The 26,376-nt window shown below is 51.5% G+C and overlaps 11 protein-coding genes across 11 annotated transcripts; 7 read left to right on the top strand and 4 right to left on the bottom strand.

The window, feature by feature from the left end:
- Positions 1-574: 574 nt before the first annotated feature.
- On the top strand, positions 575-2,171 carry LAJ45_06289 (uncharacterized protein; the record flags this gene model as incomplete). The annotated part of the gene is made up of 5 exons (XM_046115853.1): positions 575-620; positions 1,054-1,347; positions 1,414-1,505; positions 1,561-1,965; positions 2,028-2,171. 5 exons carry the CDS (start codon positions 575-577, stop codon positions 2,169-2,171), a joined length of 981 nt encoding a protein of 326 aa, XP_045970962.1.
- Positions 2,172-2,835: 664 nt separating this feature from the next.
- Positions 2,836-3,705, bottom strand: LAJ45_06288 (uncharacterized protein; the record flags this gene model as incomplete). Its single annotated transcript, XM_046115852.1, has 1 exon — positions 2,836-3,705. The coding sequence occupies one exon, from the start codon at positions 3,703-3,705 to the stop codon at positions 2,836-2,838; it is 870 nt and encodes a 289-aa protein (XP_045970961.1).
- Positions 3,706-5,314: 1,609 nt separating this feature from the next.
- LAJ45_06287 (uncharacterized protein) lies at positions 5,315-6,622 on the bottom strand (the record flags this gene model as incomplete). The annotated part of the gene is made up of 1 exon (XM_046115851.1): positions 5,315-6,622. The coding sequence occupies one exon, from the start codon at positions 6,620-6,622 to the stop codon at positions 5,315-5,317; it is 1,308 nt and encodes a 435-aa protein (XP_045970960.1).
- Positions 6,623-8,195: 1,573 nt separating this feature from the next.
- On the top strand, positions 8,196-10,468 carry LAJ45_06286 (uncharacterized protein; the record flags this gene model as incomplete). Its single annotated transcript, XM_046115850.1, has 6 exons — positions 8,196-8,248; positions 8,362-8,498; positions 8,592-8,676; positions 8,800-8,914; positions 8,989-10,209; positions 10,262-10,468. 6 exons carry the CDS (start codon positions 8,196-8,198, stop codon positions 10,466-10,468), a joined length of 1,818 nt encoding a protein of 605 aa, XP_045970959.1.
- Positions 10,469-11,028: 560 nt separating this feature from the next.
- Positions 11,029-11,332, bottom strand: LAJ45_06285 (uncharacterized protein; the record flags this gene model as incomplete). The annotated part of the gene is made up of 2 exons (XM_046115849.1): positions 11,029-11,174; positions 11,272-11,332. The coding sequence occupies 2 exons, from the start codon at positions 11,330-11,332 to the stop codon at positions 11,029-11,031; spliced, it is 207 nt and encodes a 68-aa protein (XP_045970958.1).
- An 810-nt stretch (positions 11,333-12,142) lies between these two features.
- LAJ45_06284 (uncharacterized protein) lies at positions 12,143-13,924 on the top strand (the record flags this gene model as incomplete). The annotated part of the gene is made up of 4 exons (XM_046115848.1): positions 12,143-12,192; positions 12,253-12,508; positions 12,590-13,411; positions 13,475-13,924. 4 exons carry the CDS (start codon positions 12,143-12,145, stop codon positions 13,922-13,924), a joined length of 1,578 nt encoding a protein of 525 aa, XP_045970957.1.
- Positions 13,925-14,789: 865 nt separating this feature from the next.
- On the top strand, positions 14,790-15,374 carry LAJ45_06283 (uncharacterized protein; the record flags this gene model as incomplete). The annotated part of the gene is made up of 3 exons (XM_046115847.1): positions 14,790-14,832; positions 14,887-14,983; positions 15,071-15,374. 3 exons carry the CDS (start codon positions 14,790-14,792, stop codon positions 15,372-15,374), a joined length of 444 nt encoding a protein of 147 aa, XP_045970956.1.
- Positions 15,375-17,523: 2,149 nt separating this feature from the next.
- Positions 17,524-18,655, bottom strand: LAJ45_06282 (uncharacterized protein; the record flags this gene model as incomplete). Its single annotated transcript, XM_046115846.1, has 3 exons — positions 17,524-18,039; positions 18,126-18,551; positions 18,623-18,655. The coding sequence occupies 3 exons, from the start codon at positions 18,653-18,655 to the stop codon at positions 17,524-17,526; spliced, it is 975 nt and encodes a 324-aa protein (XP_045970955.1).
- Positions 18,656-19,170: 515 nt separating this feature from the next.
- On the top strand, positions 19,171-20,139 carry LAJ45_06281 (uncharacterized protein; the record flags this gene model as incomplete). Its single annotated transcript, XM_046115845.1, has 1 exon — positions 19,171-20,139. The coding sequence occupies one exon, from the start codon at positions 19,171-19,173 to the stop codon at positions 20,137-20,139; it is 969 nt and encodes a 322-aa protein (XP_045970954.1).
- Positions 20,140-22,230: 2,091 nt separating this feature from the next.
- On the top strand, positions 22,231-24,085 carry LAJ45_06280 (uncharacterized protein; the record flags this gene model as incomplete). Its single annotated transcript, XM_046115844.1, has 4 exons — positions 22,231-22,326; positions 22,396-22,887; positions 22,974-23,884; positions 23,965-24,085. The coding sequence occupies 4 exons, from the start codon at positions 22,231-22,233 to the stop codon at positions 24,083-24,085; spliced, it is 1,620 nt and encodes a 539-aa protein (XP_045970953.1).
- Positions 24,086-24,667: 582 nt separating this feature from the next.
- LAJ45_06279 (uncharacterized protein) lies at positions 24,668-25,979 on the top strand (the record flags this gene model as incomplete). Its single annotated transcript, XM_046115843.1, has 3 exons — positions 24,668-24,896; positions 25,017-25,857; positions 25,940-25,979. 3 exons carry the CDS (start codon positions 24,668-24,670, stop codon positions 25,977-25,979), a joined length of 1,110 nt encoding a protein of 369 aa, XP_045970952.1.
- Between the last annotated feature and the right edge of the window lie 397 nt (positions 25,980-26,376).

The following is a 26,376-nucleotide window of genomic DNA, read 5'->3' as shown; positions in this document are numbered from 1 at the left end:
GTCCTTTTATGGCACCTTTACCAGTATCTCAATTGGGCCAAGAATTTGAAGCATGGACCTCCTTTATCAAAATTATACTATGCTTGGTCGTTGATATTTTGGTTTAGGTGTGGGGCTTTTTATGAGTTGTTGAAAACCTCGATTTTTGGTGTGTTTTGCTGGTTGGGCAAATACATAATTGACGTGCGAGTACGTGTAGAACATGTAGGTTGTGACATGTGCATGCACTGATCGTTTGTTGGGAGCTTTGATAAATCTGCTGTGAGAGGGATCAATGAAAAATGCGGTAGGAATACAGGAATCAGCTGACTAGATCCATTTAGACAAATGCAATATTTGTTGTTCGTATTTGGCAGTTGCGTTCACAATGCTTGGCTTGCGCCACCCTAGCAACCAACAACAACGCTGGGCCGCAACGCGAAGACGCGAAGCCCTAAGAGCCGCAACCTTTCAAGAACTACAGAGTCTAACATCATAGGGAAAAGTAGCCTGAGCTCGTGCAGACCTCGCATCGGCTACCCACTAGTTAGCACGATATTACACGTCTTTCTTTCTTGTATCCACACCATACGCAATGGCTCCTCCACCTCCTCCACGCAAATTATGGCCCAAAGAGAGAGGTACGCCTGAAAACATTCAACTTTCTTTATCTTTCGCATCGTCACCACCACCATCTCCTGCTTTTATCCCTCCATCCTTCTCATATCCCCCCGCATCCACCCGTCTCGTCCCCCTCATCCATCAATTACACCACTCACTTCCTGGGCCTCCTTTATTCCTCTTTTACAATGAACGATGCTTCCCACTCCCGCTCTCGTACTTCAAATCAGCTGCGGATGAACAGTCACCATTACTACCCTAAGGGCGGCGCTCGATCATCCTCCATCACACGCTCTCCTGCTGCCATTCCGGCAGAGGGTGTGTCTTCCCCACCAGTCCCTCGTATTGCCTTGAATTCCCATGTACAACCAGCCGTGTCCTCGTCAAATCCATCTTCCAATAATCGTCAAAAGAACGATAGTGCATCAGAGCTGATGATGAAATCCATCCCAGCTCCCCAATTCTTTGCGGGTCTGAAAACCAGAGAGTATCGCGAGCATAGATCGAGCAACCATTCACACACTTCTATCCGCTCAATCGCATGGAATATCTTGGGGAACCGAATAGCCTGCGGGCTGACCGATAAGCTGGTACGGGTGTGGAATCCTGAAAAGCCGGAAATCCGTAACAGCACCGAACTTAAAGGTCATTCTATGGGTGTAGATAGAGTCGCATGGGACCCAACCCATGCAGATAAGCTAGTAAGCTGTGGAGGAGACGGAATTGTTAGGTTCTGGGACTACAGAAGTAAGTGATAGCAGCGCATTTAATCTATCCCTCAACGAACGAGACGCTAAAGCGAGCATTTGTTAGGTAACAAGTGCCTGGGAATCACTTCAACTAGCGGCGAGAATATCAGCTTGGCATATCATCCCGAAGGCTCCGTTGTTGCAGTAGGAACAAAAGTAATAACCATTCCAGACCCTTGACAACAAGCCACCTTACTAAGGTTTTGATTAGGATGACAAAATACACTTTATTGATCCACGCAATACATCGCAAATTCTTAAAACACATAAAGAAGGAACACAAACAAACCAAATTATATTCTCACATTCTGGAGATACTCTACTTCTTACCACTGGCCAGGGACATGTTGTGCTCCGCGACTGGCCATCTCTAGAACACGTTTATACGGTAGAAGCGCATTCGTCTGGTGCTTTCTGCCTGGAGCTTGACCCTCGTGGATCTACTTTAGCAGTTGGTGGAAGTGATGCTGTTGTGAGCGTTTGGGATACCAAAGAATGGATCTGCCAACGCACGTTAAGAAACATGGAAAGCCCTGTCAGAAATCTAAGTATTTCATTTGACGGTGCGTATATCTGCGCTGGAAGCGATGAACCGGGGGCCGTTAATATTGATATCGTGAGTTTATAACCTCAATTTCTGTATATCTATATATACTAAACAACTAATAACAAAAATAGGCAAATCTGGACACTGGTGAACATGTGTATACGGTCCCTACAAGCCATCCAGTCCCTAATGTCGCCTGGCACCCGAACAAGTACTGGTTGGCTTATTCGGGTGATCCATTGGGATTGAAGATAGTCGGCGCTGCAGGACCTTAGCATTCTACAAAGCCATTTCCCTAACATACATAAAGGGACCTGCCATTCCAACACACACACACACACACATACATATATATAAATATATATATTTGTCGATCCTTGGCAGGGTGTACTGATGGATGACAGACTGTGGTCCTTAGCTTAATTTGTACGATACTTTCTTTTTGGGAGCCAATTTTCGATAAATATCATAACATCTTTCATTCAAGTGTAGACATGATGGATAAAACAAGCAGCGCGAGAATTTACCCACGATCTTGGGACTGAGTGATATCTATGCGAATCTTCAACAGGCCCTGACTGTGTTTTACCGTATAATAAAAGAGTCAGTCCAGCTGCAGTCCACTCCTCTCTATCAGGGGTTCCTTTAGACGCAAACTTGACCGCCCTTACTAGTGCATGATACTTGTTATTTGATGGGCTTGAAACCATGCATCCAGCCAGGAATATCTGCCCCACTAAAAACAAAGAGCAAGTCCATATAAGGTTACCGAACGCCCACCCTACATATCGTCTAGGCTAGAAAAATTAAAATAAAATAAAGCTCATAGAATCAAAGCAAAGAAAGCAAGAATAATAACCCAAATGGTTGTTAGCCCGCCACATAAGACCCATAATGGAGGCATAAAAAAAGAAGAAAACATTACCCAGTCCCACTCCCTCAATAGTGCACCTGATCCTCATGACTAATGAGGCCATCCTTCGTCTTCAAATCCTTCCCACAGAGGTTGCAAATATGGTGCTCCCAGCTGTCACCATAATGCTTCTGCAGCGCCCAAGCGGTGAGAAACATCAGATCACACCTGTGACAATAATGGTGCTTCTCCGACTGGACATAATGCTCCCTCAGCCCCCTCACAGTTTCAAAATCCATATCACACACCGCACACACATGATGGCTCCCCGAGTTCTCAACATGTTGCCCTAACGCCCCTGTATCGGAAAAGTGTCGATCACAGCGCTGACAATAATGGTGCAGTGGGCTCTGCACCCAATGCTCTCTCAGGCCCCTAGCATTCACAAAGTCACGGCGACACCCCTCGCACTGATTATGCTCGGGCGATTCTTGGTAATGCTGTCTAATTGTGCGGGCGTCAGTGAAGTGGAGGTTATGGCGCGCGCAGTAATTGTGCGCGGACGGTTGTTGGATGTAGTGCGTGCGCAACCCGTCCCAGGTGGCAAAGTCAAGCCCGCACGGACGGCAAAGGTGGTGCTTGTGCGAGTCGGTTTTGTGAAAATTAAGAGCGGTCTTTGTGGGGAAATGGCGGGTGCAGCGTTCGCAGTAGAAGTGCTTGCGGGTGGAGTGCACAAAATGTGCAATGAGGGCGGAGGGCGTGTGAAAGTCCATGAGAGGGCAGAGAGGGCAGATGTTGTGCAGCTGAGAATTGTTGAGATGTTGGGTGAGTGCGGTGCGACTGTCAAAGACGGCGTGGCAGCGGTTGCAGAAGAAGTGGTTAGGAGAGGTTTTGTGGTGTTGGCGGAGGGAGCGGGGGCCAGTGAAGGAGCGGTTGCAGGTGTAGCAGAAGGACATTGTGGGTTGTGGAGTAGAGGAGACGGTTCTTCAGAGCGGTGGTGGGTATCCTGAATGTTTGCTGCTGTCAATCAACAAAAAATCATTGACCGTGGTGGTGATGTTCAACTCCCTAATGTAGTGGGGGATGAGGATGGCGGGGAGACACGCACAGCACAGCACAGCACATGCAGGTACGGACGGTAACATGACAGGTCTTGGCACCGACTATCCCCGTACTGGATCGTCCCGTGCTACGCGAGATGAACTCTAATCCCACGTTCGAGAGATTTGTATGTAGATTTAAGTAGATCTATCATGTATCGTTTACGGGTTGCGAAGCAAATGGATAGAGAGTGGCAGAGTTGATTCGATTGTGTATCGATCCCGGCCCGTACGCTTGGCGGGGCTATAAGTTCACCGAGTCCGAGTGAGAAACTGTGAAGTTACAAGCCTCAACTATGAGGGGTCTGGGTAATCTATACATGTAGTTAGTTTCTGTTTCTATCTACAACTAACTCGACTTTCATGGTACATATGTACATACTGGTAACTTGTCAGGGGGAGCTCATCTGATGAGTCTTGGGCACCTGGGATGAGGGACTTGTGTGATTGGCGAGAGACGATCCGTGAATCCAGTGACAAATCCAGGGAGGTATACGGGATAGGGTGTTGATTGAAGGGAGAAGATGGGATGGGTTCTTCTCATTGATACTCCAAGTCTAAGTGATATCTGTACTTTAACTCGCTGTGCCAACTATGACCTACATGTATGTACATGTAGCCAACCGTAAGAAAACGTGGGGTCATCTAGCCCTGGCTCCGAACTCAACTACATGTAGCATCCCGTGTACAGGGTGGGCCCATGGGCGTGGTGCCAAGTGTCATCGTTTCTAAGATACAAAGGAAGTAGTCATCTCCTCGATAATGTTTCAATTGCCATTTTGAAACATTGCCCTGAAATAAAAATAAGGTTTGACAGGGGTCGATTACCAGGACTCTGCAAACAAATTAGGTTGGGTGCTAGTGTGTCGACCACTACATGTACTCTACTAATTGGACCTCTGAAGTGGCAAGACCCTAGTCTCGTGCCCGTCCCGTACTTGTAGCAAGCTGCCCCGTCCGATGGAAGCATGAAAGAAGACGGGTTGGGGACGAGCCTAGCAAGACTCTAGCTTACCACGCACTAGTATGCATAGAATATCACTCGCGCGACAACCACTAGCCTGATCTGACGATTGATAAAATTACTCATTGACTGATTGATTGGTCCACTCATTTGACAGATATACTTTTATTAACAACTGTAGATATTATTTTTGCCCACCAACGCCGTACGCTCATGTCCAGATGTGACTTTTGGTCTGAGAAAAGGAAAAGGGTATAAAGGAGGGTATGGGTACATACAAAGAAAATATAGGATAATGAATGTCGTCGTAAATGTCGTGAATGCATGTAACGGGTAAAACCAGGCCGTAAAGTAAAGAAGAGAAATATAAAAAAATAAAGAGAAAAGTAGACTAGACGCTATAAACTAAAACTAAAATATGTACCAACACATCATTATATACAAGTTAAAAAGCCACCACCAAAGGAAGCAAAAAACAAAGGGGATTGAACTTATCCACAACTACTCAACCTCCTCCACGGTCTCTTTCCTCCCATCCCTATGTTTCTCCTCATGATGCCTCTCAAACATCCCCCTCTCTAAAAACATTTCCGCGCACAGCCAACAATACAAATGCGCGCTCTCCCTAAAATGCTCCTCACACTCCCAGCGGTCCCCAAACACCCACCTCTCTCCGCCCTTCTCCTTACACACACCACACGCCGAGTGCTTCCCAAACATATGTGTAACCATCCCCTGCCTATTCGGAAACACCTCCCTACACTCCCTCACCGCGCACGCCAAATGTGGCTCCTTCGAGTGTCTCGTTGCCTCTGGTAGTGTCTTAAAGATCTTCGTACACCGTGAATTAAAGCATGGGAACCCTTTCAGCAGTCGGTGACACTTGCTGTAGTGAGAAAGCATGTCCTCGATCGATTCGAACGAGTCCACGCAGGCTGCCGCCTTGCAGCGCACCTGGTTCTTGTGTGCTCGCTGAAAATGTGACAGCATCGTGCCCTCACTCATGAAATTCTCACGACAGCTCGCAACAGGGCAGGTATGGAACTGCTTGTGCATCTTAGCATGGTGGGCTAGCATCTGCTCTCTTGTCTCGAAAGAGCGCATGCACGCCGGTGATTTGCAGGAGACCTTTTTAAACGGGTGGGCGTGGCGTTGATGTGCGGCGAGGTCATCAGCGGAGAGGAGGTCGGCGCTGCAGCGGTCGCACGGATGGTGGTGGGGCGAAGTGGCAATGTGAGATTTATAGGAGGTGGTTGTGTGATGGTGGGTGTTGCAGCGGTCACAGAAATGGTTACATTTTTTGCCCTTGATGTGAGCACGAAGGTGCTTTACTGTGGGAAAGAGTTCATTGCAGGGGATACAGTAGAGGTGTTTTGTAGGGTCAGCTTTATAGTGGCGGAGGAGCTCCTTGTGGGATGGGAGGTCGAGGGCACAGGCGCGGCAGTGGTGGTGGTGCGGGGACCGCTCCTGGTGGGAGGAAAGGGCGGCGGCGGTACTATAGTGTTCGTTGCAACGACCGCAGAAGATGTGTTTAGGGGATGTGCGGAAGTGCTGGTTGCGGGAGGTGGGCGTGCGGAAGTCGAGGCGGCAGGTGATGCAAATGTTGTGATTGGGTGAGTCGAGGAGATGTTGGAGCAAGTGCTCGTACGTGGAGAAGTGCATTTGGCATCGGTCACAGTAGTGGTGCTTGGGATGCTTAGTGTAATGAGATTTGAGGTCATCAGGATCACCAAATGTCACATCACAGGATGTACAGGTGAAGCCGGTAGTGGAATAGGCTCCATCGATATCGGCTTCGGAGTGTGGCATTTGAGGGTGTATTTTATGAATGTATATATAATTTCTTTTAAATCTTTTGTAAGAAATATACAAGAGCTGATATTCGTTCAGGTGGAAATAGTAAAAAGGTAGTGATGTTTATTCGTAAAAAGGCGTTGAGCGGATGGCGGATTTAACAGGTTCGTGATATGTGATGCTTAATAATGCTGGTAATGATATTTGTGTCGGTTGTGGAGCACACGCTAGATACTAACTTATCTTAGCCAGAAGTAGTAGCAGCAGACGTAGTAGTGGAGATGTAGTAATAGTAGTAGGTGAATGATTATTAGGACGGGAATTGAACGAAGGACAAGGTGTGGGGGGGAGAGATACAACCCCCATTATGAGTAGATATATGCACATATATGTAGGCACCCCCGGACAGGGGGAGGAAAGAGTCGGACGAGAGAGCAAATAGCCGCAGATGGGGTGGTGAAGGGGTGTTTCTCATTGCATTGGAACTTGCGGCTGGTTCCGGTGTGGAGGGAGGGTAAAAAACGTGCGGCTCTGTTTCGCCTTACTGGTAGAGCACGCGCCCTGATGTCATTATACCTTAGCCCGCTTCCAATCATCCTGATGGTTCCCTACTGGCCAGTCCAGCCCGTGGAAAGGTCCCTTTCCTGCAACCAACCCCACCACCAGCTTGTGAAATGGACTAAACTATGTAAGCTGAACCCTTTTTTTCTTCTTTTTTTTTATTTTTTACTTTTCTTGTCGAAGGCTTGTTGCATAGTAGGCCCTTCTTAGGCGAGATGACAAGGAAAAAGCTTGGATGAGGAGATCTATGACTCGAGATCTAAAACCCTTGTTGCGTGTGTTGTTTGGTGGTAGGCTGGGACCTACATCACCTCGCTCTCTCTAGGCATGGCACAAAGCCCGAGCGCCTGGAGAGTCTGACGAGTAGGGTCCTGACTGACGAGGGCCCAGACGATGCATGTCCAAGGTACACAATGGGTTGAGCAATAAGCTTGTGCCAGCATGAAGAGAGGATTTTCGTATAAAAATACTGAAAATCGGTGTTCCCTGGCTAGCCATCATTCTCCCAACTATTGCCGAGTTCTGAAGATCAAAAGACTGCACATGTGTAGGTGCATGGAGAGAGTAATAGTAACACAATGAATAAAGTTATTATTTCCCCTTCCAAGGAAGACAGATCCGGGTATTGAGAGGCTCCGAACCGTGGGGGGATCCGACTGGGTCTTGGTCTAGACTTGGCATGCAGTGTGTCGTTTTCTAGAACACTGCGAAAAGGTTCTTGGTTGGGGGAACTCAATTCCCGCCGCGTCCCCTCGTAAGATAGATATGCACGCTTGAAACCACCAAACAGGGGTGAGACATCTCACCGACGGTCCAACGACAACGCTCTCTTCGTCGGAAACAAACCACTCAACACAGCTACCTATCCTACGTACCAAACTAAACTACCATTTTACCCCCCCCCCCTTACAGCTTTTCGCTCGCTCACCCGTTCACACCCACCCACCCCCAGGGTCAAAGTCTTTGTAGTTCTCTCCCCCACAGTCCACCCCACAAGTCCCTTAACATACCCCCCTTGACGTCCATCATGAACGGCCTTCGGATGGACGAGCTGTCTGCTGAGGTAGAGGTTCTCGAGTCGTGAGTCTCATCCACCCCATCCATCCCCCCCCCCCCCCCCCGCGAGCATTCTAGAAGCAATTCATTTCCTGACCCCAGGGTTCACCTCTCGTTACCTGCCTCCCTCCCCACAGGAAGCTATTGAAGACCGCAGATCTCACTACCAAGATTTCGTTAAGCTTGAAGAAGCTGTCAGCTAGCGCCCAGAATGTCGAACAGGCTGTGAAACCGATTTACAGCAAGACACAGTCCCTGACGGCCCTTGCTGGGAGTGAGCAGATTCTATTCGCTGGCGGGATGGGGGAAAAAATTCTTTGTGGGGCGGCGCGATGACGGAGGCTGATGAACTGGACACTTTTGACAGATATCGATGATGCCATAGCCGCAATCGATAAGATACGACAACCTGCAGATGTCGTTTCTCAAGAGGAAGGCGTCATTCGTCGGGGGTGGGTTCTCTTGCAGCTTGTCATTCGATGGCAATGTTTTCTGTTTTACCCTTCAACTTTTTTTTTTTTTTATAATACACAATACGATGGATAGCTTACTCTGTTTGTTCATCCGTTCAATAGACCTAAGGCGACCGGATTGACCGAGTATCTTGCTGCTCTCAAGAGGATCAACGAGGCAATGGGGACTTTAAAAAAGTCTAACTTGAGAAGCTCCCAGAAAGCGGTCGGGCAGATGGTCTGCATTCACATCCATGTCCCCACAACTTGGAAAAAAAAATAGAGAGCACTTTTGGCTAACCCGGAATTAAGACCGGCCTGCTCAAAGCCGGAAGCTTGCAGCTGGAAGACCTATTCAGGCAAGCATTGGCAGAAGAGTCCAAGTCTGTCGAACCACTCCATTACATCACAAAGGAACTGCCGTTCCCGACTTTTAGTTCTGAGAAGGTCAACATGCTTGCGGTGCTCAATGATTTTCTCTCGTCAACACTCGCCCAGTCCTCCGGTATCCAATCCAATGCAAACACAATATATGCCGAAGTCCGTGGTCCCTACATGACCAACTCCTTGGCCTCTCTAGCCCTTGCAACGGTAAATACTACTCGCCGCGTCACTGTCGCACCGTACGATAAGGGTTCGAATGGTATATCGATGTACACAAACGCCCTCGAGGCAATCTTCGAGGCCGAGTACGACAATATCTGCCATCTCTTCCCGTCATCTGAGTGGCCAACGGTGTACAGTAATACGACGCTGCAGCCTATGGGCGTCTTCAAAAAGACCCTGGCAGATTTAAATGCATTCGTCAAGGCAAACATGGTGACAGACTGTTTCCTCGCATACGACGTTATTGAGAACGTCCAGCCCGCCAGTCTGCGTCTAAAGACAAAAACAGGCGAGCAGCGCGAGTTCACGGAGGCCCTGAAACCGCTGCGGCTCACCGCGCAAAGTAGTTTCTCGCACTTTCTTGAGGACATCAAGAAAAGTGGGTCAAGCACAGTTGCTCTGCCATTGGACAATACTGTCGCAGAGCTGACTACGAATGTCATGGCCCGACTCAGAAGAATGTCAGATTATCCTAATGCGATATCAGGTCTTTTGGTCTCTTTGGGAGAGGGAAATTGGCATGGTAACAAGCCATATACTGCACCTACAATGTCGGCCTTTGACGTTGGTGCGGATGGAGCGCAGCTGCTATCGCAGTTCTGTCTTGATGCCATTGATCAGTTGATACATGAGCTGGAGCAGAAGGCGAGGGTGATGATCAAGAAGACATCCACGGTTGCGGTCTTTATGGTAAACAATGTTCACTATATCGAGAGCAATATCCGGAAGAGCGACCTGGCGAATATTATGTCCCGGGAAGCGCAGCAGAAGGTCGAAAAGTGGAGAAAAGACGCCGTAAAGATGTATATGGAGCAGTGGAAGGAATGTGCAGCATACCTGATGGACGTCACATACACGAAGCAGCACTCAGGGGGGAAGGTCACACTAACTAGCAAGGAGAAGGAGGGCGTCAAAGAAAAGTTCAAGGTAAGTTTCAATGCTCATAGCTTTGGTGTGGTATAGGACTGATTTGGGATAGAACTTCAATACGGCGTTTGAGGACCTTGTGCAGAGACATAAGCAGTACACATTTCCTGATAAGGAAGTACGTACCATGCTGGCCAAAGAGATTGGGTTTATTGGCCCACTTTATGGGAGATTTTACGATAAGTATAAGGACTTAATGAGGGACAAATATGTTAAGTATGATCGGCACTCGTTGGAGACTATGTTGGCACAGCTATAGGTGGGTAATTGATATCACTTGTTTAATTTGTCCCTTCTCTTTTATTTTCTACTTTTTTGCATCCTTTTTCTTTTCGCATTTCATGGTATAATAGCAGCTTCTTTTGGATTCGACAAACATTGGATATGTTACGAAATTGTCGTGTATGGGGGAATGTTCGAGACTTGCTGCGTTTGGGAGTTGGCAAATATATAACCTAGTTCCGGTTCTTGCTGATTCTTCCAAAATCTTCAAATATCCCCAATATCCATAATCTTGAAGGTTCCCCGAGTACCGATTCGTAAAGTCGAATATGAATCATTGAACGCCGATATATCAACAAGTCCCACACTCCATTATTCCCAACCACACCCAGAAAACAGAGAGAAGAAATTGGCCAAAAACGTTGAAATCCCCGATAGTTTTGTTTTTTTGTAAAAAAAAAAAAAATCCTACCGGTACATTCCACCCCTAAATCCTTTTTCCATCCGGACTCAAAAAAGGGAAGCCCAATTCCATTTTTTTTATATTGTAGCGAAAAACATTGAAAAAAGAGAACCCCAACGAACACACGAAACCGCTTATCTCAGTCTCCTGGCCTCACGCTCGGACTCGAGGAGGCAGAGAATGTCGTTCTCACGGACGGGGCCCTTGACGTTACGGATGATGGAACGGGTGGTGTCATCCATAAACTCGACGCGGACCTGGGTAACGCCTCCACGGGATCCTGTTTATATTGGTTAGGGTTTTTGGATTCTGGGTTGGGGGGGGGGGGGGGGAGGTTGTATCGCTGGAAAGTTGGTAGAGAGGAGGAGGTTACGGACCAGTGCGCCCGAGGACCTTGACGACCTTGACGAGCTTAACGGCAGCCTTTCCGGAATCCATTTTTTGATCTATAATTCCCTCCTCACCCAGTCAGCCAATTTTGTCCCTGTCATCAATTTTTTCCCAGCCGTTTCCATCTGGGGGCGAAAGAGAAAAAAAAGACGTACGATTTGAGGATTTTTGACGAAGAGGGAAGTTCGAAAATTAGGTTTTGGGAGGGTAGTGTGAGGTGGGTGGTTGCGAAGTGGGTATTATCTTTTTTTTTTTTCGTGATGCGTGCTTTGGCGGAGAGGGCGGAGGGTGGACTGGGTCGTTGTGTGTGGGTAGGGTTTGCCCTAGTCGGTTTGGTTTGATGGTGGTGAGGCTCTGCGGGAGTGGGTTGGGGTTGAGAGGGATACTAATTGTGTAACATGTTCTATGAGAAGCTTTGCTCTACTGCTACATGTAGGTACATACATGCTGTGCTAATGCAGATATGGGGGGTGGGGGTGATATGATAGTAATAATATTGATCCCTATCGCATGTTTAAGGGCATTGTCGTAATGCGAAGGTGGTTTCACAGTTGTTTCTGTATTTGCTGGAGTTGGGGATCTTCAGCGCATGATGGGGATTGGATCCAGTGCTCACTTCCTGAGACGCTGTACTACTACCCACTGCGTGCTATGCATTAGATACATGTATGGAACTTTGTAACCTCACGTCCCACAAGCTCACCACAGCTCACTCGGCCTCGCCCGGGTAACCAGCCCCCTCCAAGTACCCAGCCCTACACACCCAAGCTCACCCCTCACCCCATCTTCCCCCCTGAAAGCCACCACCGAGTTTCTACTCTCCCTCACTCCTCAATACTCCCACACTTCATCACGACCATGGCTGCCCATCCTACACAAATGCACAACCTAACGACCCTCATCAAGAGGTTTGTCCCCTCTTACTTCTTCTCCGGTTCTTAGATAGCTCTGTTGACACTAGAAGCTAGGCTCGAGGCCGCAACGTCTCGTCTCGAAGATATTGCTTCAATCCCAAGCTACCCGGCGTCCAGCACCACCACGCAGCAGATCCAGAGCACCGAGAGCGCGGCATCGACAATCAGGAACGTCCCACTGCTGCAGCCCCCCGTTGTCCAAGAGGAGCTTCCTCCGTGCGTTGAAGAGTTTGATGAGCTCATTGCGGGCCCTGTAGCGGCCTATGTCGAGAAGAGTAAAGCTCTTGACGAACCGCTCATCATTGAGCAGGTATGGCCCACTCTCATCTCACACACACACATACACACACATACACCCCTCCATGAGGAGCTCCACTAACTTAGTTTGCAGAGCAAAGCTGTCGAAAAATGCTTCGCCGCACAACGCAAATTCCTCCTGATCACGACCAAAGCGCGCAAGCCTGAGGGGTCCACACAGTTCATGGACCTCTTGACATCGATGCAGCGTGAATGGGCAAACGCCTCCAATATTTGCGAGTCCAACCGCGGCTCACCTCACATTAACTATTTACAGACTATTAGCGAGGGTATCACCAGTCTCACCTGGGTTGCAACCGAAATGGCCCCCGCAAAAATGGCCCCCGCAAAACATGTTGGAGAGACCCTCGGTGGAGCGCAGTTTTGGGGAAACCGCATCCTGACGACGAAGCACCCTGCGGGCGCCGAGTGGGTGCGCTCCATATATAACTGGATCACCGCGTTGCAGGCGTACACGAAGAAGTGGTATCCTGCGGGGCTGACATGGAACGCTAAGGGTATTGATGCAAGGGAAGCTCTGTTGGCTCTGGACGATGTTTCCAGTTCTAATCCTGTTGGGTTCTCGGGCGGGGCGCCACCCCCACCTCCTCCGCCACTACCGAATTTGGCGGCACTTGATGGGAGCAGTTCACCTAAGGCAGACCCTGTCAGCTCGGTGTTTGCGGCGATCAACCGTGGTGCAGATGTCACGGCGGGCTTGAGGAAGGTGAGCAAGGAAGACATGACGCACAAGAACCCGTCGCTGCGCGCCAGTTCTGTGGTTCCTGCCGCGAGGCCGGGGTCCTCAGGAAGCCTGCGCGGGAAGTCCCCAGCACCGCCGACGAGAGCGAAGCCAGCAGGGCTGACAATGAAGAAGCCACCAAAGAAGGAGTTGGATGGGAATAAGTGGATGATTGTATGCCCTCCCACCCTGCATATACTGCTGCTACATTTTTAGCTATTATTAACGCTGCATTAGGAGAACTACGAAAATGAAAGCGCTCTCGTACTCGAGGACGTCGAAATTAACCAATCCGTCTTTATCTTCCGCTGTAAAAACACTGTAATCCAGATCAACGGCAAAATTAATGCGGTGTCCATCAACGAGTGCACCAAGACGGGTGTGATCGTCGACAACCTCGTGTCCTCGATCGACATCATCAAGTCCAACTCGTTCTCGCTTCAGATCAACGGCAGCGCGCCCACGGTCCAGGTCGACCAGTGCGATGGTGGCACGATATACCTGAGCAAAACAAACCCCGACATTGAGGTGTTGACAAGTAAGAGTACTGCAATCAACATCGACATCCCGCACGCGGCAGAGGGGAGTGATGAGTGGGACTATGTGGAGAAGCCCGTGCCCGAGCAGTTGAGACACACGGTGAAGGGCGGGCTGTTGAAGAGTGAGATTGTCGAGCATGCGGGTTGAGGGCCTAGTGTAGTTTTGTTTATAAAACTGGCCCGTGTATGGGGGAGGCGGTTTTGCGTTTTTGTGCTTTTCTTTTTCTTTCATTTTCTTTCTTTTTTTCTCCGGGTTATTAGCATGGCCCATTTTTTTTTTTCATTTTCTTTTCTTTTCTTTTTTTTTCCTTTGCTGCGTGGGGGAAAAGTATGCGGTGGTGGTAGGAGTGGGCTTGTCTTGTCTATATCATGCTGTAGAGGAATGCGGATCCAATTCATGAGCGCGGGGTGGGTGGGGGTGCTGAATATTGAGCTATCTTATTCCCATGTACAAATTATGGGTTCTTTGAGCTGTGGTAGAATATGTAAGACTTTTCTCTTTCAATGAGGCATTCTCAGAACCAAACTGGTGATGATGGTGAGGTGCTACGTTGGCACGATTTACCCTACAGTATTGCAATCCATACAATTAATAAATTAAACAAAAAAAAGGAAAGGAAAAAAGAAAAAAAAATTCAGTATTGGATTGTGACCTTCGTACCCAGTATATCCAGGCACATCTTAGAGATATAACCTCATTTCGAGGCTCTCACATCAAGAAAGATGGGGGTTTCCGACTACTCAGCAACGGCGGATTATGGTATACATACATGTATTAAATATAAGGGCTTCCGAATACATGTAGTTTCACACATTTCCCACATGCTTGACATTGAATGGGTTAGGGTTTTGTGTGTGGATTCTATTCTTGATTTAACCTAGCGCCAAAAGCTTGTCTCATCTCAAGATCATCTCAGCAGACCCGATCGCGCGAAAGCTCTCTCCTCCACACACAAAGCTCTCCCCCCTCATACCTCTCCACCACCAACACCCCCCCACACTCCTTTGCGCAGATGGCACCCCCTCCTGTAAATGAGCCCCTCAAGAACGTTGACGGTACCTTTTTATTCCTGTCCTTCGCCCCCTACCGCGACTAACTTACCCTTGTAGGCCACCTCCGTGCCGTCATCGAAACACTCTACGAGATTTCCGTCGGCGTATACGGCTACCAAGGCCCAGAATCCGCAGACGTCCTTGCGAACCAAATGTACCGCTAGCTGCGATCTCCACCCCCCCCCCCCCCCTCTCCCGCTTTGCGCGGCGGCGGCGGCGGCCGAAGCTGACAAACATATAGAAATAAGCTATCGACGCAGTACGGCACCCTCGCAAACGCAGCCTCCAAGCTGCCCCCCGACGTCGCGGTCCCGCGCGAGGTCATACAGTACATTGAGGACGGGCGCAATCCGGACATCTACACGAGAGAGTTTGTGGAGATTGTGGTCAAGCAGAACCAGTTCATGAAGGGGAAGATGGAGGCATACCGGGACTTTCGTGACGTGCTGGCGGAGCAGATCAAGGTTTCGTTTCCGGAGTTGAGCGAGAAGGTGGAGGAGGTGGTGGAAGGGACGGGCGGGAGGAAGAGGGTTAATGGTGCGTAGGTTGTAATTTTTTCGGTTTCCTTTGTGGTCTTTTTTTATAAAAAAATAGTAAGACGAGGGGTGGAGGCGAGAACCTATAATATGGAGGATGTGGAAAGAGGGGCCCGGAGGATCTCGAATCCTTGTATGATTACTCTGCCTACTAATAAAGGGCTAGGTCTATCATGATTTTAGACTGCAGAGTAAAGGCGGAGTAGGGGTTGGTTTATAGCAGCGGTTGATGACCTGGTATCATGTAGTGGCTGACTTCATTTTCACGCATGGCACTATCTATATTAGAATAATGAAAGATGATTTATTTCACAATGTCTCTAATGTTGTTACGAGAATATTCCGATGTGCAGGATTTAGTAGGTACACAATATCTAGAGCTCGCCTAGTCTGAATGTTTAGAGTGTAAGATCAACCATTGACATTTTGCTTATGGGAATCCGATATAAGACTGGCACAACTATCTGTCAACTCCTATAAACCAATTGCAAGACTTTGTAGGACACGGGCCCCATAGCTAGTATTTACGTCTAAAACCTAAAAAACCTCTCAAGTTGCAAATATGTTTGCTTAACAGGATATAAACCCCAACATTAATCCCCCAAGTGCATGCACCAACGATGCCAACCCCTCAAGACTCTGCATGGCTGTAATCTACCACAAGAGCGAGCATCCGGTGTCTAGATATCCCCCGCAATATTCCCCCCTGCCTAGGTCAACCTTCCTCCCCATGCCACGTACCAGCCGGTTGGAGGAGAACGGTGACAGCTGTCGCCCACACCGAAGCTCTTTTTCTACGAGAACTACAACAAACTTCGGCTACAACTAGATTCATAATGATACATGTATCTAATAACTACATGTATGTATCTACTGCAGGACTGCAGTCGATCGGTCTTTTGCACACCAGGCAGGCTACGGACCGGACCCTACGCACCGGCGGGGTTGTTCCACTCACTCGGTTTACTTGAATAACTGCAGGCGAGATGAGAGCTTGCGGCCTCCACTTGAGCCGGCTGCTGCAGTGGGGGTGGGGGGTTAGGTGTATGTACTTTTTTTTTTTAGGCACATACCACATACTAATACGAACTAAATGTCAATGTTGTACGTACATAGAACGATGCTCCCGTCTTCAACTGTGATCTGGGCGCGAGGGTTCCGCTGCGGGGGGGGGGGGGGGGGGCAACTACATATCGGCCTAGGACTCCGACCCACGCATACACACACCGGCGGAAAGGCAGCTGAGCACCTGCATCTTATTATTGCAGTTGTATCACCGCCAATATATACTGCTAATTCATGGACATCACAGTACAAGTAAAGCACAACGAACCACTAGCTCTCCTCAACCATCCCCCCTCCCTATAGCCATCAGTCGTCCCACACATCGGTATGGGTGGCCGGGGTGGGTGATAGTCGAGTGATAGCTCATGACGCCACCATACTTTTTCTAGCGGGCCGCAGCATTTTTGGCTGTTCCCTCCCCCCTCCCCCTCTCTCTGAGGTGTGTTTCGTACTGCATATGGCAGTGTTTGGGGGGGGGGGGGGTTAGTGGGGAGTGTGATTTGTTTTTTATTTGATTCGCCCGTCTAACTACCTAGCTAGTACATCCACGGGGGCTTTGTTTTGGGCATAGCTACATGTATACGTACTTTACTTAAACCAGGCACGGCGATTTTTTCTTTCTTTTTGATCGATAGTTACTAACGTATCAGGGCTATATTTCGGGGCACTAGATATATAAGGGCGGGATAGAAGAGGGTTATGGAGCTGCAGATACAGTACATGTAGTCCGGATCTAAGCCCTGCAGGTAGGTATAATGTACCTGTATGTATGTATGTATGTATGTAGATGCGAGCTTAGATAGATAGATAGATAGATGGACGAGGCGGGCGGGCGGGCGCCACCGCAGAAAGAAAGAGCTATACACAATTCCAAACACACCCCCATCTCCCCGCGATCGATTCTCGAGCCAGATTACTGCTCTACCAATGCCAAATTGATTGCAGCGGCCGTCTATTACCCAGCCCCTGACCAGCCCCTGCCCTGCCCTATCCCATCATATGCTACCATATCCTACCCACCAACAAGCATCTAATCTAACACAACCCACAACCTATATACACCCCCCCCCCCCCCTTCCCATCATACTCCCCTCTACCTCCTCCTCAAGAACCAATTAAACGCCAACTGCATGACCTCGGGCCCAAATGGCGACGGCACCTCCGTCTGCCCCGGACGCGCCACGGGGTGGCGCAGATACACGGCGTGGCACGTGTTGTGGTTGACCTCGAGGTATTTTGGGATGAAGGCGAAGGGCGGGAGGTAGTCGCGCGGGCGCCAGGGGGTCGCGTACGGCTTGCTGTAGTCGACCGGGTTGTTGGGGTCGCCTTTCTTGTGCGTGCTGCTGCTGCTGGAGGGGGTGTCGAGAGAGAGGGCGGCGAGGGCTTCGTCGGGGGTGACGGGGTCGGGGGCTTCGTCGGAGGCCTCGGCGGAGGTGCCTTCTTCTTCTTCGGTGGCCTCGGGGGTCTCGGTGGATTCGGAGTCGGACTCGGTGGATTCGGAGGCGGACTTGCCGGTGCCGACTTTGGGGGCGCCGGTGGCGTAGAGGACTTTGGTCTGGTCGACGGAGAACATGTCGCCGGGGTTAAGCATGTAGTTTGGATGCGTCATCTACCCCCGCACCGCACCCATCCATTAGCCCTCCTCCCTCCCCTCCTTCCCCCCACTCCACCCTCCAAACACAAAAAAGGACTCACCTTCTTCCCATTCACCTTCACAAACCCATGAATCACAAACTGCCTCGCCATCCTCGGACTCGCCGCAAACATTGCGCGATAGCACGCAATATCCAGCCTCCTCTCCATGGGCCAATACAGCTGGCTCATATAGGGCACAGCGGGCACCCCGACCCCTTGGTCAGCGCCGACGCCGGCGCCCCGGCCGGCAGCCATGTGTGCGCCGCTGTGCTCGGCGAGATCCACGCTGTACATGGGCACGACGGCCTTGAGTGTGCGCCGGAACATGGTCTGCCATTGCCGCGCTGTCAGGTACTCGCCGTGGTAGGCGCGCGTCTCGGCCTTGGAGGTCCACTTTTGCTGGAAGAAGGTGCGGCGCTCGAGGCGCGGGGGGCGCTGGCGGGTGAGGTTGTAGAGGTTCCATTTGGACCAGGATTGGCGCATGCGCTGTGGTGAGGGTGGGGGGTGTTAGTGTGTGTGGAGAGGGAGGGAGGGAGGGGGGAGGGGGAGGGGGGTACCGGGCGTTTGAGGGTGAAGAGCTTTTCGCGCATTGTGCTGGTTGGTGTGCTGGTTGTGGTGGGTGGCCGGGGGGGTGTTGTGGATGGCGGGGTGTTGTGGATGGCGGGGTGTGCGTGGTGGGAAAGACGTTGCGTTGCGGGTCAAAAGTTTTTGGGATGGTGGGGGCTTGGCGGGGGATCGAGTGATGGCCTGTGGAGGGGGGATTATGCGGTGTCTGGGGGTAGAATGTGGAACTGGGCGTGTTCTCTCTCTCTGCGCGGTGCTTAATTGCACTGCGCTGTGCTGTGCTGTGCTGTGCTGTGGTGCTGCTCTTTCTGGGTTCTGAGAGACGTCGTTGGTGCCCGCGGATTAACGGTTAATCCGGGGAAGGGGGAGCTGACTAACAGGACAGTCTTGGCGTGGCAGCAAGTCAGCTTGGAGCTTCAAGTTTCTCTCCCTGAAACAACAACAGCTCTCCACCATCTCCAGCACCCACCCCAAAGCACACCAAAAGCACAAACCACACTAAAACCAAACCACCCCCCAAACCCACCGCCCACCGCCCACCATGCCCCGCGCCGAAGCCGGCTCCCTAAAGTCACTCAACAACAAAATGAAAGCCAAGGGCCTCCAACGCCTCCGCTGGTACTGCCAAGTGTGCGAAAAGCAATGCCGCGACGAAAACGGGTTCAAATGCCACACCCAATCCGAGTCCCACGTTCGCCAAATGCTCGTCATCGGCGACAACGCCAAAAAGTTCATCACGGACTACTCCACCCAATTCCAGCGCGACTTTCTACTACTGCTCAGGACGAGCCACGGCGAGAAGAAGATCAACGCGAACCACTTCTACCAGGAGTACATCGCCAACAAGGAGCACGTGCACATGAACGCGACGCGGTGGATCTCGCTGAGCGAGTTTGTGAAGCACCTGGGGCGCGAGGGGATTTGCCGGGTGGAGGAGGGGGAGAAGGGGCTGTTTGTGAGCTGGGTGGATAGTAGTCCTGAGGCGATGCAGCGGCAGGAGGCGATTAGGCGGAAGGAGAGGCAGGATAGGGGCGATGAGGAGAGGGAGCAGCGCGCGATTAGGGAGCAGGTGGAGAGGGCGAGGAGGGATGCGGAGGCTGCTGGGAGGGACCTGGAGGGGGAGGAGAAGGTGTTGAAGAGGGGGGAGGGGGAGAAGATTAAGCTCTCGTTTGGCTCGAGGAAGGTGGAGACGGCGGAAAGTGGTGGGAAGGACGAGATGGAGAAGGTCACGGAGTCTGCTGTGACGGAGACGAAGGTGGAAGCGACCCCGGCCCCGGCCCCGGTGCAGCCGCCAAAGATCGCGATCAAGATGGCGGTGAATAAACCGAAGAACGTCTTTGCGGCCAAAAAGAAGGATTCCAAGAAGGAGCCCAAGAAGGAGGCCGCGGCGGCGCCAGAGAGGCCAATGAGCGCTGCCGAACGCATCATGAGGGAGGATATGGCGCGGAAACGGCTCAGAGGCGGACCTGGCACTGAGGGGCCGAGAGATGCGAAGAGGCAGCGGGTTTAGTTTTTTTCGTTTCGTTTTGTGGGGTTTCTAAGCTTAAGGTGTAATATATGTTATGTTTGGTTTTTTCTTCATTGGTTTGGAGTAGTTAGCGGGTGGAATACACTATACTGGGGGTTGAAGATAGATATCTGTGTTTTGTCGAAATTGAGATGCTTGGGTAGGGCCTTAGCTGGAGTGCGGTTCATGCCCGTATGGCCATTTCCATATGTACATGTGTCTATAGCGCTGTTCTAGTAATGACAGCATTGGCAGATTTAGATTCCAACCTTTGTCACACTGGTGCTTTGAGTTGTAGGCCCGTAGATACTCTAGGTAGTCTCATATCGAGAGTTTGTATGTATATAATTGTGGGTGAGTACTACATCTACATGTATCTAAATACATACTGCTAGGTCTCATGCATGACATTAAGGGCTGTTTGTGTCGGATTCTATGATTCGCGGGTTATAACTAGCAGATCCTGTCCTGGGATGTAACTAAGCTGTCATATAGTAGCATTAGTAAAAAGGCCCACCACGCTTTATGCTTGGGTCTGTATCATAGCGGCGGTCTATGACTTTTGTCTACTACGTTTGCACAGACACGATATATCATGCCTAACCATGGCATTGTGCTATCGGCGAAGCTACATACATATAGACAGGCAGAATCGAAGATTTGTTTAGCTCAAACGGGCCAACTTTGAGTATGAATACTTTACTACCACGTATTTACCTACATGTACATGTAGTTATCGATAGTCACCAGATTCGATCCTGCCCTATACAAGAAAGCCGGTTCACTGCTCAGGCTTTGTTGCAATCTCGTATTCCTTTATGATAGCTGTCCTTTATCACTTCCCGCTCATACATAACCCCATAACCATAATCCCACGCCCACGCCCACGCCCACGCCATCTCGCGCAAATTATTAATAGCGCCCACCCGGTAACGGTGATCGTATCTGTCTGACTTTGTGTAACTAGCGTACGATGGCCCCAGAAATCATCCGAGTGCGGTATGGCATGTGTCTGCGCCACAGCTACTATTGATTAAGATGTGGCTAGCTGCTTGTTCGCGGAAACAAGTAAAGTATGTAGGCAGTGGTTTCATGGGCTTGTTCTATTGAGAACTGTATATAATACATACCCCCGGAGGTGGCCCATGGAGGCGGGCCCTGGGTGGGGAGGTGGACGCGGATCCATTTAGCGACTCTTCCAGAAGACACGAGCGGTGCTGTCTGTACCTTGCATAGCCACTGACACGCACGCACGCGCCACTTACAGGGGTTTGCTGTGCTGTGAGTTAGTTACCCCTGTCCTGGGTCGAAGGTGGCCTTTTGTCTTTACATAGAGGTGTGGCACGCACGGTCACAGGTGGAGAGAGCTGAATTGGAGGAAGTGCACCTGCTGGTGCAAGATGGATGTATAGGCAGAGGGATGGATGGATGGATGGGGTGGAGTGGAAGGGATAGATGGAAAGATGGATGAGAAGGCGGAAAGAAGGTCAGGAACATCCGTTGATGGTGTCAGATATGGGCTGCCCTCCCTCCCTCCCTTTCTCCCTCCTCGATACTGCTGTACCCCCCCGTATATCAATTCAATTTGTCTGCCCATTTCTGCTTGCTGGCGGGCTGCTGCTGCTGTAGGTAAATTGAGGTGATTCGCGCGGGTGAGTGAGTGAGTGAGTGAGCGGGTTTCATATATTTCCATTTACTGACCGGGGCCTCGGATATCTGGCCTCTACTGGCATTCTGCTGCACGCTGCACTCCTGGCTGGCCACTGCGAGACTCTACAAGTCTGCTCTCTCTCCCGCTTCTCCTTGCTTCGGGAGCTTTATAATCAGGGCCTGTTCCTTACACATCCGGGTCTCTTTTTTCCCTTCTCTCTCTCTTTCTTCTCTCTCTCCTTTCCCGTCTTGTCTACTAGTACCACATCTTTAGCCAGAAGAATTCGATAGTTCTCTGCTTCTACTTCTGCTTCTGCTACTTCTTCTCCCTGAGTGTACCTATTTGTCCTCTTGTGCAACACTCTGTGAATACCTACCACCTACCCACTACAACTACAACTACTTCTGCAATTAACACCCCCGAGAAGGCCACCAGCTCCCACAATGCGGATCTCCCGCACCTCCCAGCTCCTAGCCGGGGCAGCACTGCTCTCCTCAGCCCTCATCGAGGCCGCCGCCCCGCCACCCAGCGTCTGCAATGTAACTTCCCGCACCCACCCACCCCCACCCCCACCCTCACCCCTTGGAACTGCCTACTCACATGTACAGAACTCCCCGAGCGAGCTCGTCCCCGACGGCTGCGCCTCCTACGACACCATCGAGACGCTCAACAGGAAGCTCAACCCGCTGCTGCAGGAGATCACCCACGACACGGACTACTTCAGCTACTACCGGCTCGACCTCTTTGGGCGCACGTGCCCCTTCTGGGACGACGAGGGCATGTGCGGCAACATTGCCTGCGCCGTGACCACCATCGACGACGAGAAGGACATCCCCGAGATCTGGCGCGCCGAGGAGCTAGGAAAGCTGGCGGGCCCCAAGGCGTCGCACCCCATCAGTCGGGAGCCGACGGAGCCGTCGCCGCTGCGGGGCGCACTGGGCGCGGAGAGGGAGGAGAGCTGCATCGTGGAGGAGGACGAGTGTGATGAGAGGGACTACTGTGTGCCCGAGGACGAGACGGAGGGAAGCAAGGGCGACTATGTGTCGCTGCTTGAGAACCCAGAGAGATTTACGGGATATGCGGGCGCCGGCGCGCAGAATGTCTGGAAGGCGATATATAGGGAGAATTGCTTTGACAGGCACCCGGAGCTGGAGGAGACAAAGGGGGGCTCGCGGGGTTCTCGAAGAGGAACCCGGCGGCGATGGAGTTTGCGGGCGTGATGCAGGAGAAGGGGAAGCATGAGTTTGGCGTGGGGAAGGACGGGAAGCAGGGCCTGGTGGAGCTTGATGCGGACGATATGTGTCTGGAGAAGAGGGTCTTCCATAGGGTCATCTCGGGCATGCATGCGAGTATCTCGATGCATCTGTGCTGGGACTACTTGAACCAGTCTACGGGTGAGTGGGGCCCCAACTACGAGTGCTTCATGTCCCGCTTCAAGGGACACCCGGAGCGTGTACAGAACATCTACTTCAACTACGCCGTCCTTGCGCGCGCCGTCTCGAAGCTCCAGAACTACCTCCAGGACTACACGTTCTGCTCCGGCGACACCTACCAGAGCCGTATCACCAGGGCCAAGGTTCTAAAGCTCGCCAAGACCGCTGCCTCCGCCGAGCCAATCTTTGACGAGTCCCTCATGTTCAAGAACGAGATGACAAGCCTCAAAGAAGAGTTCCGCAATCGCTTCAGAAACGTCTCCAGGCTCATGGACTGCGTCGGCTGCGACAAATGCCGACTGTGGGGTAAGGTCCAGACACAAGGATACGGAACCGCCCTTAAGGTCCTCTTCGAATTCGACGAGGACGCCGAGCCCGGCGTGAACCCGGTCCTACGCCGCACTGAGCTCGTGGCGCTCGTCAATACGCTGCACCGCGTGTCGCACTCCCTCATTGCACTCGATGCTTTCAAGGCGATGTGGGACCAGCGCCAGGCGGAGGAGCTGGAGGCAAAGAGGGAGGCGGGAAGGAGGGCGGCGGCGGGGCCGAAAACGGAGGGGGAGGTGGAGCTGACGATTAGGGAGATGCTGGTGCAGGAGATAAAGCTCGTGTGGATGACGCTTATGTTTGTCCTTAGGAGTTGGTACGAGGTGCCGAAGCATCTGTAAGTTTATTCTCGTTCTCTTCTCTGTGGCTGGAGGTGAAAAAGTGGACAGGAAGGCTAATTGAATTGGCGGTACGTAGAATGATCATTGGACTGTCGGAGGTGAGTCAGCTGTGGGATCGCGCGATGGGGAGGGCGCCTAGAGAGGCGTTTTATAGCTGGAAGGGGGATAATTATTTGAACCCTAAGAATGAGCTCTAGGCGGTTTTGTCATCTAATTAGGAGGGTTTCCTTTTTTTTATTGCTGTTTTTCATCTCATCTCGTCTTGGGGGGTGTTTTGTTTCTTGGTTTTTCTTTCTACTTTTTTTGTCGCCATGCCTTTCTTGGGCGCGGTGTGTGTATAAAGTTATTTCCTTTGGCAGGTTGGCTATATAGCTGTGTAGCTGTGTAGCTGTCTGTGTGTTTGTATGAATGCGTGCGTTCTGCGTTCGTGATAGGTAGATGAGTGTTATTTTAGTGGTGCGCGAGTGGGGGATGGAATTGATGTTACAGGTTCCGTCGATAGAGTACAAGTGCGGGTGACTGAGCGTGGTTGAAGAAAAGGAGAGCGAGTGATATTCCATGTCTGACCCGCGTGTCTGTGTGCTGCTCCACGGCACCGCCAAGCCCTAGCAGCTCCCCTCACCCTCACTGCAACACCTCACCTCACCTCACCTCACCTCACACCTCCACGCTCACAGCAGCATCAATCCACCCATCGTGATAGTCGAGTGCTGCTCCTATCCCCTCCATCCCCCTCCCTCCATTCATCCAACCCAATCCCCAATTAATCAGCAGTAACAATGGCCCCCCACCCCGAAGCCCACCTCCTATTCCACGCCCCCATCGCAGACCACTCCTTCTCGGCCGACAGGAGCCTGCTCGCCGTCTCTAGGGACATCAAGGTCGAGCTCTACGGCCACGAGCCCGACGGCTCCTTCAAGTTCAAGGAGGAGCTCGTCGGCCACGATAAGACCGTCACGAGTGTCGATATTGCGGCGAGGAGTGGGAGGATTGTGACGTGCTCGCAGGGTGGGTTCTGATTTTTTCTCTTCCTTTCTGGTTGGGTTTAGGGCGGTTTATGCGGATGCTTGTGGGTTATGGGTTGTGGGAGGTTTCAATGCTCGTAAACTCGCCTACTAACGTCACCAGACCGCAACGCCCTCGTCTGGGAGCCCTCCCCCACGGGCTGGAAACCCACCCTCGTCCTCCTCCGCCTCAACCGCGCCGCCACACACGTGCGCTGGTCCCCGGACGAATCCAAATTCGCCGTCGGCTCCGGCGCGCGCGCCATCGCCGTCTGCTACTTTGAGCAAGAGAACGACTGGTGGGTGTCCAAGCACCTCAAGAAGCCGCTGCGCAGCACGGTCCTCTCCCTCTCCTGGCACCCCAACAGCGTCCTCCTCGCATCCGGCTCCGCCGACGCCCACGCCCGCGTCTTCTCCGCATTCATCAAGGGCGTCGACCAGCGGCCCGAGCCCACGGCGTGGGGCGAGCGCATCCCCTTCAACACCGTCTGCGGCGAGTACATGAACTCGTCGGGCGGGTGGGTGCACGCCGTTGCGTTCTCGCCGAGCGGCAACGCCCTCGCCTTTGCAGCGCATGACTCCAGTGTGACGGTGGTGTATCCGGCGGCGCCGGACGCGCCGCCGAGAGCGGTTGTCACGGTGACGACGCAGATGCTGCCGTTTGTGGCGCTGTGTTGGACGCGGGAGGACCAGCTTGTGGCGGCGGGGCATGATTGCCATCCCGTGGTGTTTGAGGGGACGGAGGAGGGGTGGCGGCAGGCGTATGCGGTGGATGATCCGAATAAGGCGAAGCAGGGCGAGGCGCAGGAGAGCTCGGCGCTCAATATGTTTAGGCAGATGGACCTGAAGGGGAAGAGTGGGGCGGGCGATGATGCGAGTCTCAAGACGATCCATCAGAACTCGATTGCGAGCCTGAGGGCGTATGAGGGTGCGGAGGGCGCGGTGGTGAGGTTTAGTAGTAGTGGGTATGTTATGCTGGTTCTTCTTTTCTTGCTGGGGATGTTGGCGGTGTGGGTGGGTGGCTAATTTGTGCGTGTTTGTGTGCAGTGTTGATGGGAGAATCGTCATCTTCCCGGTTGCGCACTAGACATATATCCAGAGAACGATACCGATGCCGGGTCACTCACCAGAGGACTCTTAGTAACCTGGATTGGGTTGGGGTTGGGGTTGTGGGTCTGGAGGCAGTAGTTAGTTTGTTGGTAGAAATTCTACAAATTAGATAACCGTAGTGGCTGAGAAAAATCAATCATATCTTTGGCCGTGTTTCTTCTGTGTTGTACTGGGCATGGGGTGGGCTTTGGAATGTGAAGTGCTACATAATGTGGTGTGTGTAGTGACCGAGTGATATATTGTGATTGTGATTCCTTGGCGTTCGTAGACCGGCGCAGAAGTGTGAATTTCTACTACTACGTACTCTAGTGTTGGAGGTTCTTTCCACTTCCTGGTATTCTTACATGCAGCCTGTCAATCCTAGCTATAGCTAC

The sequence above is a fragment of the Morchella importuna genome (genome assembly GCF_003444635.1).
Source record: "Morchella importuna strain M04M26 chromosome Unknown Morimp01GS018, whole genome shotgun sequence".
Lineage (NCBI taxonomy): Eukaryota > Fungi > Ascomycota > Pezizomycetes > Pezizales > Morchellaceae > Morchella > Morchella importuna.
The sequence above is the reverse complement of the archived record's forward strand: the minus strand, read 5'-3'. Positions and strand labels throughout refer to the sequence as shown.